Source organism: Ixodes scapularis, unplaced genomic scaffold, assembly GCF_016920785.2.
Source record: "Ixodes scapularis isolate PalLabHiFi unplaced genomic scaffold, ASM1692078v2 PGA_scaffold2__306_contigs__length_199485367, whole genome shotgun sequence".
NCBI lineage: Eukaryota > Metazoa > Arthropoda > Arachnida > Ixodida > Ixodidae > Ixodes > Ixodes scapularis.
This window is the reverse complement of record NW_024609857.1, coordinates 165,983,740-165,999,149: the sequence shown is the minus strand read 5'-3', so window position 1 is coordinate 165,999,149 and position 15,410 is coordinate 165,983,740. Positions and strand designations below refer to the sequence as shown.

The window sequence follows — 15,410 nt, the reverse complement described above, 5'->3', positions numbered from 1 at the left end:
GTTGCAAACATTCCGTAATGCAAGTAGTGATATCTGTATAGCTTTTACTATCTATGGTGGATGTGACGTGTGACGAATAAAATCCCAGTTAACAACTTCGCACTCCTTGAGGGTCTTCGGAGCCGCGCCGCGGAGTATCCCTTTGATATAAAAATTGTAACTTCCCCTCGTGTACTGCTCCACTGTCCAGAGAGCGTCGAGTTTTGCCGAGCCCAGCATTATGTCAAGGGTGCTCGCCTTTGTGTACCGTCGGCATAATGTAGCCGAACCGTCGTTCAGAGCTCGAAGATTGAACGCTGTTGCTGTTGACTCTACCTGCCATTCTCTTGCATCCGTGCGAGTGCCCCCTTATATTTTATTGGAGTATTAAAGTCTCCACAGATAAACTAAGTTACCTTGGCTTCTTTTACAAATTTCTTTAATCGGTTTGGTGTCCCAGAGGCATTGTGGCGAGGTCTACGCCGAAGCAGTTGTCGTTTCATTCGTTCCAATTTTGATCGTCACTCCAACATACCCTTCAAATGGAGTACATAGGTCCGAAAGGCCAAGCTCACAGTGAAGTATTTCAGCTCGCTCAAGTACAGACACTGGTCATCTTCTATTGAGATTTATAGTTGATCTATGATATAAAACATGAAGTGATAAGCGTGTCTCTCCGGGTAAGACATTAGATTCCTGAAGAGACAGAACATCATCTTTGTTGTTGGTGAGCGTTCGCCGCAGTTATGCAAGTCGTGTGCGCAGTCCGTTGGCGCGCTGTTGCCGAAGTTGACTATGCCTGTGGCGCGCTGTGCCGAAGTGTTGGAATACACTTGAAGTTCTACACTTCGGGGCGTCTTTTCGTTTTAACGATGCTCCTATATGTTCAGTGGTCCTACTAACAACCTCCTAAAATGGGAAGAATTGTCTGCATGATAGATGAAAGGGAACCGGCCCAGGAAGCTTCAATTTTGGTCCAAATTGCAAGTGCAATGTTAGCACAAGTCCTTATGATTGATATCCATCCAGGAGCTTTTTTTTCAGGGTCACTGTTTCGCTAGCGGTATATTCTTTTACAACTTGGTATTTCTTGGCAAAGGGGCGTTTTGAAATTTTTTACGTCGAATGATGGCTGATGTATAGATTTTTCTGACGAAGCTTGCGTCAAGATCTGACTTGTTATGTGATTTGCGTCAATCTTTTCTTCAACATTTTGGTAAGTTATTTTGAGCGCCGAAACATAAGCGTCGTTAGCAGTTTCGTCTGGCTTTGGCTCTGATCTTCTTCTGGTACCCTCGGTGATTTCCCTGGTCGTCTTTTGACGGGAGATGGCGGACCTTGCTTCACAAAACCCTACTTTATTCATTCGTGAAGATGTAGCTACAGATTCTCTTCCTTCAAGTTTTGACATATATTTGATGTAGCCTCATGATTGCCGCTGCATTTAATGCATTTCACTTAGCTGGACGTGCATCCCTCGGCTGTCAGAACCTGGTTCTGAGCACATCGATTGCATGCTTGGATTTTTTTGCAGTCGATCGTTTTGTGTCCGATACATCTACAGTTGAAGCATTGTATGGGCTTCTCTTTGAATTGGACCACAGAGTGTCGCAGGTATCCTTGTATGGCATAGCCTAGAAGGTGCTGCTGCTGAAGACGACTTTGACGACTGGGGGTTTTCCAAGTCGTCACACATTGACAAAGTTTGCTTCTAATCGTGGGTATTGTGTCAGTTCTTCATCGGTGACATCCTCATCAACGTCATGAGTTACTCCGATGCCCGTTTCCCCTGACAACGAAAAGTGTAGTCAAACATGGATTCCGCAGAGTGATTTATTGTTCATCAGGACTTATGCTGCATGACCATTTCGGACGTCAACTGCAATAATGTTGAGTCGTTGATTGTAGCGAACTTGAAGAATGCATTCCGGACTTATCTTTTCAAGAGGCTGTGTGAAATTGAGACTGCTGAGGAAAGTCAGTTCCTTCTCTGAGTCGGTCGGGGCACATACGACGGTGAGACTGTTGGAGACGTTGTGTGACACACACGCTGTGCCAGAATTGGGGTATGAGTCATCTCTTCGGACTCGTTCCCGATTTCCAGAGATGTACCATGGTCCTCCAAAGTCATTGTCCTGGTCCATGTGGGAATGTTTCCAGTAAAAAAAAAATTTAGGTGAGGCGTTTGGAGCGGCAGCAGGGCTGTCTTCTGTGGGGTTTGCCGTTAGGCACAAGCCTGTAGGTCTCAAGTTTCGAGCAGTGCTCCAGGCCAACAAAATATAATATTTGTGGCTCCCGTTTCGAACATGCGTAATGAATCCTCCCCACAATATTTGTTCACAGCCCGTCCCGTTATAACTGCCAGCGTAGCAGAGTCTACAAGAGGAAGCTCCGAGCTTTTAGTGTCCCTGTAGCCGCCTCGGTGGCTCCGAGGCGAGGATGCTGGCCTACGGATCTCCATCTGGCGGGTTCGAATCCCAGCCGAGGTGCCCGCAATCTGACGGAGGCTTATTTCAGAGGAGGCGCCGTGTAACCGAGCTTTCGGTTGCACGTTTAAAGATCCCCAGGTGGTCCAAATTAATCCTCAGTCCTCCGCTGGGGCGTGCCAGATGCCCGTCGTTGGTTTGGCACGTAAAACCCCCAAATTTGACTTTTAGTGTCCCTGCTGAGCACTCACGCTCGTGCAGTGCGCGCATCGTTCAGAGGAACATGCTTTTGCACGTAGTTTCTGCTTCGCTATAACGTAAAGTGAAAAATACGTTCTCACAGAGGCTTTGACAAAAAGTAATACTAATAATGAAGCTGAAAGTAATGTTTGATGAGATGCTGAGGCCGCAAGGTCCATAATTATTTTAATTTTTTTTTTAATTTTTGACACGTTTTAATATTGCGCGTCTACAGATGCTGACAGATGCTTGTATTTGAACGTGACACGTGCATAATTGGACGTTACAGCGGCGCACTTAGGTTCATATCGCCTAAATGGTGCAGCCAGCATAACATGGTCGCGTCTTGCAGACGCGCTAACGCCCCCTGCCCTAGAGCAACGGGTATATTGCCAAAGGTAATGTCAGAGAATGAATCATCCCAATGCTCGCTGCTCTCTCGGATGAAGACCTAGCTCCTTACATTCAGAGGCGTTTGGTGGTAGAAGACAACCATAATTCCACTTGCCGATACAAAACTTCCAGGTCAGGATATGCGTACGTATGTTTAAAACCTAGGGAAAAAAAAAACAAGAGAGCGAATGGTAGACTCCCTTGCTCAAAGCACTTCATTGTCATTTTCTCAAAGATGTGTCGCCATGCTTGCCATTCCGGAAGCACGTTTGCGCAACGTGCGATAGATGACGCGCAAGTCTGAAAAATGTCTAATGAATCCAAATGCTCGCCAGCGCAATGGGGCAAAAGATTATATTTGTTTTTCAACATCCCTGTGACGTAAAGGAGTGTGCGCATTCATTTTGACTTCACTGTTTTCTTTTTGTTCTTTTTTTTTTGCTAACGCCGCGCGAGAGTCATGTAATGGGGATTTTGTATCAAACCCATATGGTTCAACAAAGCGGCATTTGGTGTCAGCTTTGATGCAGTGGTACATTGGCGTCATGCCGTGAGCCTGCCTGCTGTTTCATCGCGCTCACCAGGTTTCTATTTTTACGAGCGGCAAATAAGCGTGACTCACGCGCGAACAAGGGAGGGCCGCAGTTCGTGTTGAAGTACTTACGGAAGCTTCTGGGTGAGTAGGTGAGGCTCTGATTTGATTACACGTAGCAACCTTTTCGTGATTTAATAAATATAAGACCCGCGAAAATTAACCTAAATGTTTACTATTTCTGAAATAGTTAAAATGTGCCTAAGGTGTTTATATCTTGCGCGCACGCTGTGGTAACACTGCTATTGCTCAGTCTTCGCGAGAGCCGCCTCTGACTAAATTCCTTTTCCCGCGAGGGGACTGAAGGAGCTCTGAATAGACTACCCAAATAATTTCTCACCGTCGAGTCCACTAGTCATTTTTGTAGATGCACGACACTCAAGGTGAGGACAGCACATAGTGATGTGTATATATTTTCTTATTTTTCACAGATATGTGGAGTTCCTAAGTTGCAAACTTTGAGGAATATTCTTATTGTTGAAGGCACACAGACGCGACCGAGTAAACGCGAGTCCAGGAGAAAGCCTCACGGGATAAGCTCACTCGTATAAAAAAAACTACGAGAAATTTCATATTTAACTCACTTTTATGAAAGGCGTTCGCTGTCATTCTAGAGCAGTAGTTCAATAAAGCCACATGTGCGCCCCACACGGGCGGCACAGATTTAAAACCAGGCCGCTTTGCTGCAGCCCTCATTCCGCTGTCTTGGGAACTGTTTTCGCGTGACACTCGGCATATTTAATTCTGACGTAAACAGGATCAAGCGCTTGAAGCGCGTCATCCTTGCTATATCGATAAAGAGGAGCATCTACTGCAATCAAAACCTGTCACCGGTTATAGGCATCACTTCAAATGGTTTTGAACCACAAATATTTTGAGCTTGGGGCTAAACAATGCTACCTGTAAGTACAGGGTGTCACAAAAAAAATTACACGATTTTTTTCCGCAAAAATAAACTAGGCATCGCCGAACGCTCATTCTCCGCCCAAAGGTTGCGCTAGACGTCACAACCAGATGCCAAAGTTTCAGCCCGATCCGATACCTTATTCAAAAGTTACGTGATTTTCTGAAAATTTCAATGGGAAAATGGCGGCCGAAGGAGTTTTCGAATACATGGGGCCCTATGGCACCAGAAACCGAAAACGAGTAAAATGGGCTCCATTTTCACATTGAACTTTTCAGAAAATCACACAACTTTTGAATAAAGTATCGATCGGGCTGAAACTTTGGCATCTGGTTGTGACTTCTAGCGCTACCTTTGGGCGGAGAATGAGCGTTCGGCGAGGCCTAGTTTACTTTTGCGGAAAAAAAAAAAAAAAACGTGTAATTTGTTTTCGTGACACGCTGTAGAGTGTGTTTTCGCGTAAGATTAAATTTAAACACAAGGGGGAAAAGTGGATTAAGTAAGAGTTAACTTACCTGGAGCAGCGAGGGAGAGATTGCGATATACTGGTTATACCTCGTCCTAGCACTCCGATAATGTGTGCACATCAATAATCTTTTTCCACAGATTATGAAGGAGAGGGACCGTCCGTTCTACCAAATCGTCGACGGCCACCGCCTGCCTGGTATCTTCCGGGAAGACGTTTACCGTAGCGGCCTGCTCTACAAGCCAGTAGAAGGCGACGTCGTTTTGGACACCTTTCCCAAGTCCGGAAGTCACTGGGTGTTAAAAATTTTGAAGGAATCTTACCGGCTCTGCAAGGGCATTACCCCAGGATCGACTTTTCTGGAGATGTTTGGTTTGGAAGGTGTTCTGAGAGCAGATCGTCCAAGGATTGTTTGCACACATTTGCCTCTGACTCTTTTACCGTTCGTACCGTCTGTTAAATATATCTACTTAGCAAGAAATCCGAAGGACTGTTGCGTGTCTTTCTACAACCACACAAAGATCATACCAGAGTACGGTTTCCAGGATGGCACATTCGACGAGTATTTTGAAATCTTCCTGGATGGCCTTACGGATTTCGGAAACTATTACGATAGCATTCGATCGTGGTATGCTAAGAGAGACGAACCGAATGTGCTATTCTTGACATATGAGTCACTACACGCTGACATCCGGGGATCGGTGATTAAGCTAGCAGACTTTGTGGACCAAGCTTTGGCTGATGAGCTTTCACACGATGACAACAAGATGCAAACTGTCCTGGAAGAAATTAACATAAACAACATGAAAAAGAATTTGCCGCTCCAGTTCGTTAGGAAAGGCGTCGTGGGAGAGTGGAAGCACTACTTCTCAGAAGAACAGTCCCGGAAGTTGGAGTCCAGGTTTTTTCTTGAAATGGAGGAGACGACAGTCCCTGAGATATGGGAGAGTGTCGACTGGCTGCTTGCTTCAGCTAAGCAAAATATACTTGCTGAAGTTTTACTGAACAAGCTGTCGTAATTTCCTGATCAACAAATAGCAGACTAAATGTGGTACATGCGAAGTTTTTTTTGTTTTTGTTCTTTTTCCTATATTTCTAACAAGAAAAATGCGACTTTACCTGTTTTGTTGCCTGCGAAAAGTAACCATCTTTTAGCAAACTTTTAGAAGATACGTTATTCGGACACTCGGAATTTAACCTGCATTGTCGAGTTACCGTACGTACTTTTTTCTGGTTTGTATTTGTTTCTAAAATACTGTTTTTCATGTGAATAACTTACTGACTATGAAATATAAATTTTCCACACATTTGCTTACTAAGCCAAGGTATAAGTTTTATCACTAAAACTGAATTCTTTCGCGCATGTATGCATTTTTACAAATGTTAAATAAATTTTGAATGTATTTGTTGCTACTGACACTTTGAATCGTTATTCTATACAAAGTTTATGCTGCCAAGGGTGGACACGGCTGCTGGGTAGTGCAACCCAGGGGTTTAAACATGAATCTCATTCTTGGAGAGTCTTCAATTTTTGTGTGTGGGTTCTCCGGTAAAGGGGAGTCATGTATCACAAAGTTGTGTATTTTGACTAGAGAATTCTGGAGGAGTGTTGGACTGAGATTAAGGGGGTTTTGGGGGGTTCTGTGAACATTACTGGTCCCACCTGCATTTTACACTTACACGAACTGGAAAGTCCTTTACCTTTCGAAGTTCGCATTATTTTTTATTTTTTTTTACGAATAAGGTATTAACAATTCTATCACTTTAATTGCATCGTACTTTGAGACTGAAGGACGTTTTCAGATAAGATCGAACAACCATGTCCGGTGACCATTTTTAATTTTAATGGAAAAAATCTATTTTGCTGGCTCCATGCCGAGACGAATAAAACCAATCCTTGTTTTCAAAAAAAAATTGTCTTTGCGAAAAACGTTGTAAGCATCCTCTCAGTCATGTTTGCGTTTTTCGTATCGCGCGATGTTGACATTTCGGGCGGCTTCTCCAAAAAAACTATTCTGGCTACGCGTCTAGAAATATTTAGGGAAAAATTGGGCACAAGAAAAATTGACAAAAAGTATTAATCGCAGAGTATTATGGTTTTTATTTTGAGAAAACAAATCGCAAACACGGCACATTGCGCAATAACGCTCTGGATTAAAGATTTCTTTATCCGTATCTATAAAAGCTCAGGTATTCAAACTTCGCCAGTGTGTTGCCCTCTATATGTTGCATCTCTGTATGAAATATTGTTGTCCTGGTTAGCGGGTGAAATTTACAAGATTAGCTCACACAGGGGCATTTAACTAAATATGCATTATTTTGAAAAACATTTAAAAAAATGCCATCTTTAATATTCTTTAAACTCGCTGAAATTAACGTTTATAATATGTACTAACAGAGTCAGCAAAAACATAATGCAACATTTGTGTGGCTTTTAAGTTATTAAGCGTGAAATATTGCCAAATCGACTTTAACGCGCTTACCATATATGGGGCGTGCACATACCCGTTCGTCACAATTTGATTATTATTAAAAAGCGTAAAAATGCTACGGGGTGGTCAGGAAAAGACAAATCGACAGCACAGAGGTGGACGGTAGTTTTGAAATTAAAATGTCTCATACATTTTGTACAACCGGCACAGAAATGCCCATAGGCAGGAGTGATCGATGTGCGCCACCTTGTAACTTGCTTCGCGGAACCTGTTTCGGCAGCCGGCGTATAGCGTCTCCGTCTACGCGACGTGAAGGAAGCAAACGGAGCGACTTTGCAAACTTATCATCCTACAACCTTGGCGGTAACATGATATAGGAGGTAGGGCGCGGCAGAGCCTGAACCTGCGCCGACTTCGAGCGCCAATAGATCCGCCGCCGTGGAGGGTCGCACAATGTGTAGAAAATAAATATATTAAAAAATTGCGATTGAATGAGCTTGTCTGTAACTTAATTTATATGACAAAGGTTTGGAGAATCGTGAAATCCAATTTGTGTATGCTCATGTTACCTACGTCAGTGATGGTACAGCAAGCCACTTTAATAAAAAGTACCAACTACACCAGCTGCAAGCAACAAGTACACGTCAGCGAAGTGTATGTTATCAGCAACTGGTCATGGCAAAAGTGCTTGTGATAGAATCGGGGTCGTGTCAAGCACCAGGCAACGTTGTACAACCTCTGATGGCTCACCACGTCGGTGATCAAGTCGGCTTCAGAGATGGTAGCACCTATGAACACTAAACTGCCGAACGTGAAGCAAATCCACCTCCCGAAAGCTGACGTCCACGCGTTCAGGGACGTGAAAGTGAAGAAATGGGAATCTGTTTCAGCTGTGCGTGGAAATCAGTCCTGTCACTTGTGGCAGTGTGCGCGGTCCGACACTTCACAACCACAGCTGTTTTAGCAGGAAAGCAGACGCAGAAAATATATATATTTGAAAGTAAAGTCTCCTATGGTTGCACAAAGCAGACCGAGGTCGCGAGCTTGCGGTGCAACTGAGAAGAAACGAGCAGTGATCGCTACAGGCGAAACGTGAAAAGAATGTTCCTCCTCGGAGTGCCTGGAGAGCGCCGTGACCGACTCAGGTCAGCGTCTGGCAGAAAGAATGCACGCGACAAGCGCCGAATGCGCGCACAGGATCTTAATTTATTAAAGTCGTTTTAATTGTACCACCTTAAACATGTGATCATTCTTAACACTATTTAAACCTGGTCGTCAGCAGCCCAGCCTTCCTACGAAGGGTAGGCTCCGAAAGTCATTGATCCGAGAAATCTGTACTTAAAATGTTGACTTGAGCTTCCAACTCACCTGTAATCTTTTGTACGAATTCTTATTTTTGACGAACTCCAGTCACAGTGCATTGTTTTCACAGACTTCCTACATTTCCCAACCCCTTTCTTTCCCTTGTTTAGAATGGGCAACGTCCTTTTTTTCTCTACTCACATTACGGCAAATCTGTATATTCAGCGCTCTGTAAGATAAAAGTAAATAAAAAAACGTTGCAAAGCATTTTTGGAGGGCCTCATGGAACAGATTATGAGCCTGGATTTGTAAAATGTAGAAGAAAAATTAAGATGGCCTTAATATTAAACTAATTTTTCAATTATTGCAAAATCGGTAACCTTTCTACATTTCTGTTTTTTTTTTTTAAGGTTATTGTTTTCAATTTTAAGGAAAATTGGGGCGGATATAGAGCAAACGCGTCCAGATCTTGTTTCAAAATTTGAATTTCCTGTCTTTTAATATCCGGAATCATGAAGTTCTGAATTGCTTCGTAATCGAAAATGCATGTTTACCTCCTTTTATTTCATGTACAGCCTCTGCAGAAAAAATATTAAACCAAAGGCGTCAACAGTTTTTTTTAATAAATATCCAGAAGGACGGTTTCACGCAAGTCGGAAAAACGTGCGCGTATACAGTCAGTGACTTTGTTATTCTTGTTTCTCCAGAGAAATTTTCTTTTCCACAAAAATGTTTCAATATGTTTTTGCGCTTGCACAACAAATAACATATATTTTGGTAAAAAAAAATTCGACCGGGCATGGTTGTTTGATTCACCGGCATCCGAGTGCAAATAAACATTGTCGTTATTATAATTACGCGATTTTACGGCGCTTTTAGTGACGTTCTGATACACTAAGGTCTGAGTAGATTTGGAGCTGCGTAGTAGCTGTGCCGATCGAACATTTCGGCTAGCATAAGCTTCCTGCACAATGTGAACTTTCTACTCGTTAATACTCTGTGTGACGAGAGGTACAGAAAGAGCGAAATAGAATTTGACTATTTTTAGAGGTTCACAAAAATGGAAATGATACTGCACCTTTTTTAGCAGTGTGCAGTGACCTATGACCATTTTTCATGCTCACTCAGGAAAATCTGCCGAAGCGCTTCACACAATCGTTCACTGCACTAGTGGATCACTACTTGGGGTATATCAAGCGCTTGTTCAGGGTGACTCTGAATTACGCTCAAAAGCTATGTAACCATAAATTGGGTCGAAAGTACCGATCACTAAGGAGCTGAAGGGACACCGTTCCCATGATTCCTCTAGCACGGGCCAGGGCGCTTGGGGGATATTGCGAATGGTCTATTGTGTTTATTAAAGTTCAGAATCTGGTTAATATTTTGTTTCGTGTCTTGCGAGGTTTGCCATATAAATGTTAACTTGTCTCAAAATTTTACATGAGGTTGACATGGACTCCGAGCTTTCGCAGGTTGCTTCGTGCAACCTGTTTGTTCACGCCAGGCTGGTCCCACTGCCAGGAAACTTCCCCAGCAGGACTACAGAAATAATACATGTACATCTTCCTGGCGAAGTCTGCATCATCACCAAAGTTCCGTGCACGTGTGGCCTCCAGCGGAAACACCAATTCCCTCGCTGAGTCTGGGATCTCGCGGCGCCACCCTCCTGCCGTGGGGTTTCCCATGTTGTCGTCCTGATCAGCATAGGCTGCTGGGTGTTCGTTGTGTACCAAGAGAAAGTTGTGCAGGACACAGCAGGACTTGATGACGTAATCGACGTGCTCTGGTAGGAGGTTTATTGCCCGGAGGAGAATTCTCCACCGGGCGGACATGATCTCAAAGGCATTCTCAGCACATCTCCTGTTTGGCAAAAGTTATTAAAGTTATTAGTGCACACAGTAGCACTGGAATAAAAGAAATAGTGAAACACTGACAGATGTTCTAGACATGGAAACTGCGTGCACTTCTAAGCAATTTATGAAACAGACTTGGGACTAAAAATTGCGTATGATGAAACCTGAGTGTAAATCGATTCAGAAAGTCATTGCAAGGTTTATGTAATTATGACAAGATCCTACGACAGTTTCTTAATTGTGTTGAGCACTTCACAAGAGGCAGTTATAAAAGTAATACGATTGGGGGCAAAAAGAAAAAAAAGATGGCAAAATTTCTCTTGCAAGGCAGGTGCACCTTTTCTGTAGTCGCGAGGTTAAGAAAGTTCCTCCTCGTAGTAGACTACACTGCTGTTAGAGCACTAAACTCAAGATAGTGAAATTAGAGGAGGAGGTGGAAGTTTGCACAGTGATGAGCTCCCGAGTTGAGCACATCCGGTGTATGCCGAGCTTGAGGTCATCTGCGGCATCATGCTCAGTGTGACCAAATTGAAAATTCAAGACAGTTTGCCCTGTTACCACTGTCTGCAGTGCTTGGGCACAATGGACAAACGAGTGTTGTCGATTGGAAGATTCGAATAGAAGGGTAGGAGGGGGCATGACGTCAGCCGTGTAGCCTCCACAAGCCGAGCTCCCATGACGCCTCGCCTCTTTCTCATTTTCCTCCTTACCCTCCTCACTTATCGGCCCAAGACGCAATCTACCGGACGGAGCTGCTTTCTTCACATCTAGCCTTCGATCTGATAAAACCTACCGGACGGAGCGCGCGCAAGCCTGCAAGGAATCCTGCTACAATCAACAATCCATCTCGCACGTGACATGTCACGTGCACCAATTGCCAGAGAGATCTTGGGTCAAGTTTGGCACAACATTGTTTAAACTTTTTTTATGACTGGGCTTCACACATATTGCAATGTGCCCCCTCTTAGTACTTATAACCTCCTTGGATAGCCCACTCTCAAGATGTTCAGGACTTGCAATACGCCGAAACATGTCACTATCCTTTTTGTTATCTCCTGTGCCTCCATCTGCAAATAGACTGGCAAAATCAAAACTAACTAGATTTTCGTCCCCCAAAATAGAAGCAGGGTGTCTGGCAAATTATTATTTTGAAACCCCCTGACAATTTCTGGCGAAATTCCCTGACCACTTAAATATATAAAACAATTTGGTTAAATATACAAGACAATTACAACACAACGAATTGAGCACTGTGAGGATAATTTTGCACAGGCTTGATGCAACTTGCATATTCCGAAATATTCGGGTTTGTCCAGTCCGGATTGAACAAGCATCTTCTTGCCGCAGACATATAGCAGTGAAAAGGCTGCTTCCGGAAACACGAAGCTCAACTATGCACGTCAATAACCGAATGGCGGCAAAGCCGCCAGATGCACTTTCGGATACTTTTGGCTTGGATTGGGGTTTGCGGCTTTTTCATTTGTTACTATGGCTGTGTTCCAAATCTTACCCAAATGGATCCGAGTTACTTCGAAGGGTCGTGTCACGTGACAACGCCGATTGAAAAGCGCTGGACGCGGGTAGGTTATAGAACGCTAAGGTACAAAACCCTTACCCTGGAGCAAGAGTGAGTAAATTTTAGAACACGGCCTGAATCTAGTAGCTCTAACTGGATGGAGCCTAGTGTTGCTCCATCAATCCAATCCAATCCAAGGCTCGGACTAGATTTGTAGGTCGTTTCATTTGCATCGGGTAGTGCACTCTACACCGGGTGAGCAGAGCCGGCGCTCCGCTCTAAGCAGAGCTTATTGCCTATTTTTTTGCCCCCCAGTCCTCAAGTCTTTGCTCAGGGAACTCGATGGCAATGCCGTCTCATTTTCCTTGACTGGGCTCGCTTTTTTACAATATCCCTGACAATTCCCTGATTTTTCTCGGTAGTTAAAATCTACCTGACAATTCCCGGTTTTCCCGGTCACTAGATACCCCAAGAAGTGTTGCTCACAGTATGATTATTAAGAGGACTGCTTTCATGATTTGGGCCAGACGGAAGTTCAGTTTCGGTTAGAACATGCTCAACATAGCCGGGGAAACTCCTGACATATACTTCAATTTTAAATAGAACATGCAAATTGTTTTCAGTGTCCTTTTAAGACTGTGTTCATGTGCTCATATCTCACTAATTTAGCAAGCTTGTCTTAGTGCAAAGGTTTTCATTAATCTTGACTCCAACTTCTTATGTATAGCAATTATCGAAACATGCATTGCACCACAATTTTCTGTGTGGTGGTTTGATTGTGCAACACGAACCAGACCCGTATATGGAGAGAATCTGGCCAATGGCTGTGGCGACGAAGGTGCTGGAGAGGAGAAAAGTGAAAGAAGGGGAGAAGAGTGCCGAAGGAGCGAGAGAGAAAAAAGGGAGCAAAGAAAATACTACCGCCGTTTTGATGCGACGCTGTCGGCGCGGCAAGCACTGTTGAGGCTACAAGTTGTGTACTACGGGCTTATTTCTTTTTCGCCTGAATAAAAGTTTGGGTCTAAACATGGAGAAACTTTATTCGTTACCTCTTTAAGCCACCGAGGAATAACACTATGTCATTTTCTTGCCAGAGCCTGCCAAATCAAAAGAGAAAACCGAAATTTGGACGTCAATCCCATGCATTCCGCCGGACGAATGAATGAAAATGGTGGCCCTCCCCGCGCAGCTGGGAGGAGCCGAGAGTTCATGCGCATGCGCTCATTCCTCTCGCTCTGCGCCGCAGGCTGACTGGCTCACTTGGGAGGGGGGCGTTAGGGCGGCGAGATCATAAACTCGCCAAATTCTCCCCATATACGGCTCTCGCATGAACCTACCAAGCTCGACTGAGTCTGTAGTTGTAGGCCCTCCTCTCATCAGCAAGACCTTTCGCCGGATATGGGCGGAGAAAGTCGGTGCGAAGCTGAAACGCCTTGTCGCCCACAAATCCGTAGGGTGCCAGGCGTGGCTTTTGACGCCCTGGGAGCACTCCCAGCTTCGGCAGGTTGAGTATGCCTTGATCTAGGCCCTGACCAATCTCGGAGGCCTTGAAAATGCTGCCATCACTTTGTCGTCCCTCTGCACCGACGTCAATAAGCACAAACTTGTACTTGCTGTCTACCACAGCCATCAGGACTATAGAGTAGGTGCCCTGAAACAAAAGTAGGGCAACTTAGTTCATCAAAGCATTCACTGTAAGGACAACATCACCGAGTTCCATGTTCTTAGTTTGCAACACCTTCAGGCTAGACAAGCCTTCACACTGCCCCGTCCTAAATTAAACTTAATGTGATACTTTACCAGCTACGAGCTTCCCATAAAATATTTCGACGACTCGATTTGAGGTGAAATTCTACTGTGCAGATAACTATGCTAAATACCATGCGTTTCGAAGAGTACTTGAAATAACAGACTTAAATTGCCGGCCACAGTACTCAGCAAATGCCACTGTGTAAATTAGTAGCCTCCTGATGGTAAAAGGAGACTCACGAGATTATTGTGCAGATCAAAGAAGTGTGCATCAGACAGAGTGGAGATTGATGTTGGAACCAGGCACATATTTAGGGGCGAGGCCCAGGGTTCTCGGGACACCTACAAAATTTGATGGCACGCCCTCTCCCTCACCAAGGCCAAACTGACAACGATGGGCCTCCCCCCTCCCCCCAAAAAAGAACTCCTGGCTATGTGCTTGGCTGGAGCAGTGATATACCGATAGATCTTAGGTCTGCATTTGTTAAAGACGCACATAATCTGTCGCTATTGGACGTTGAGTTTAAGCAACACGACACAGTGGTAAATTCTAAAAACTTTTCTACAAATGTCGGGTGGGGGATATGGTCGTGGAATGCCGGTACACGTGTAAAACCTTACTGTCTCAGGCAAACTGCCCAGGTATAAGTCGCACAATGAGTGCAATCAATGTGATCTGAACCCGAGACTGCGGTAAGGAAAATAGAAACTTGGAAGCAGAAGAATACGACACAAGCAAGAGGGTGACATCCTAACATCAATTAGTTCTCAATTTGTTAGCACAACACTTTTTTCATGGCTCACTACATTGTGCCCTCAGAGAAATTTAGAGGCAATATACTGCAAATCTTATTTTAGTTGATTACGTGCGCGGAAAGACATTTCTGGGTAGCTAAACTCCTGGAGAAAAACATTATTCGCTTTCTGACGTAGCGTGAGGAGTGACCAAACAAACGCCGCAAAGTTTCCTCCTCCCTGCGCGCGCTCAACTTCGCAACTTTTGACGAAAAATTCCCCGCGATCCCTAGGCGGTGCACGAAAGCACGAGACAGAGCGGGGAGGCGAGCGTTCACGCCGCTCGCTGTACGTTGTCTTTGAGCTCTCTAGCGCCGACAATCCCGTCATGCCTCGCCCTGGCGAGGAGCGAGAGCAGACGACGAGAGTTTGTCTGCTATAATGCGGCATTCGCACAGCGGAACCGAAAGAAAAAGTTGGTTTTCTGCTCAAAATCGCGTCCCGCGGGCCACAAACCCAAACGCGAGCTTGAATTGTAAGCGTCTGATATTTCACGAACGGAGGAATCGACGGCCCGTGTTTTATTTGCAAAATTTGAGTCGCTTTGTTGCCGGGCAGACGCTGAAACCTACCAGTGTGTAATGAAAGGCCCAGGACAAACACAGAGGCCGCGAGATATCGCATCATGTATGTGCGGGTGAAAACTGGAACATTTTCGACAAAGCTCCCTTGCCAGAAACCCGTGACTCATCCACTCAGCGTCCGGGTTGGCTAAACATGGAGACGTCCCGAGGCTCAGGCAAAGTCATATTTGAACGGCAGC

The 15,410-nt window shown here is 44.6% G+C and overlaps 2 protein-coding genes across 2 annotated transcripts; one reads left to right on the top strand and one right to left on the bottom strand.

Moving 5' to 3' along the window:
- The first annotated feature begins 5,143 nt into the window (after positions 1 to 5,143).
- On the top strand, positions 5,144 to 6,019 carry LOC120839873 (sulfotransferase ssu-1-like). Its single transcript, XM_040210250.1, has one exon. It carries the CDS (start codon positions 5,144 to 5,146, stop codon positions 6,017 to 6,019), a length of 876 nt encoding a protein of 291 aa, XP_040066184.1.
- Positions 6,020 to 10,170: 4,151 nt separating this feature from the next.
- LOC121046531 lies at positions 10,171 to 13,733 on the bottom strand. The gene is made up of 2 exons (XM_040500873.1): positions 13,441 to 13,733; positions 10,171 to 10,594 (listed from the first exon to the last, which is right to left on the bottom strand). Exons 1-2 carry the CDS (start codon positions 13,731 to 13,733, stop codon positions 10,171 to 10,173), a joined length of 717 nt encoding a protein of 238 aa, XP_040356807.1.
- Between the last annotated feature and the right edge of the window lie 1,677 nt (positions 13,734 to 15,410).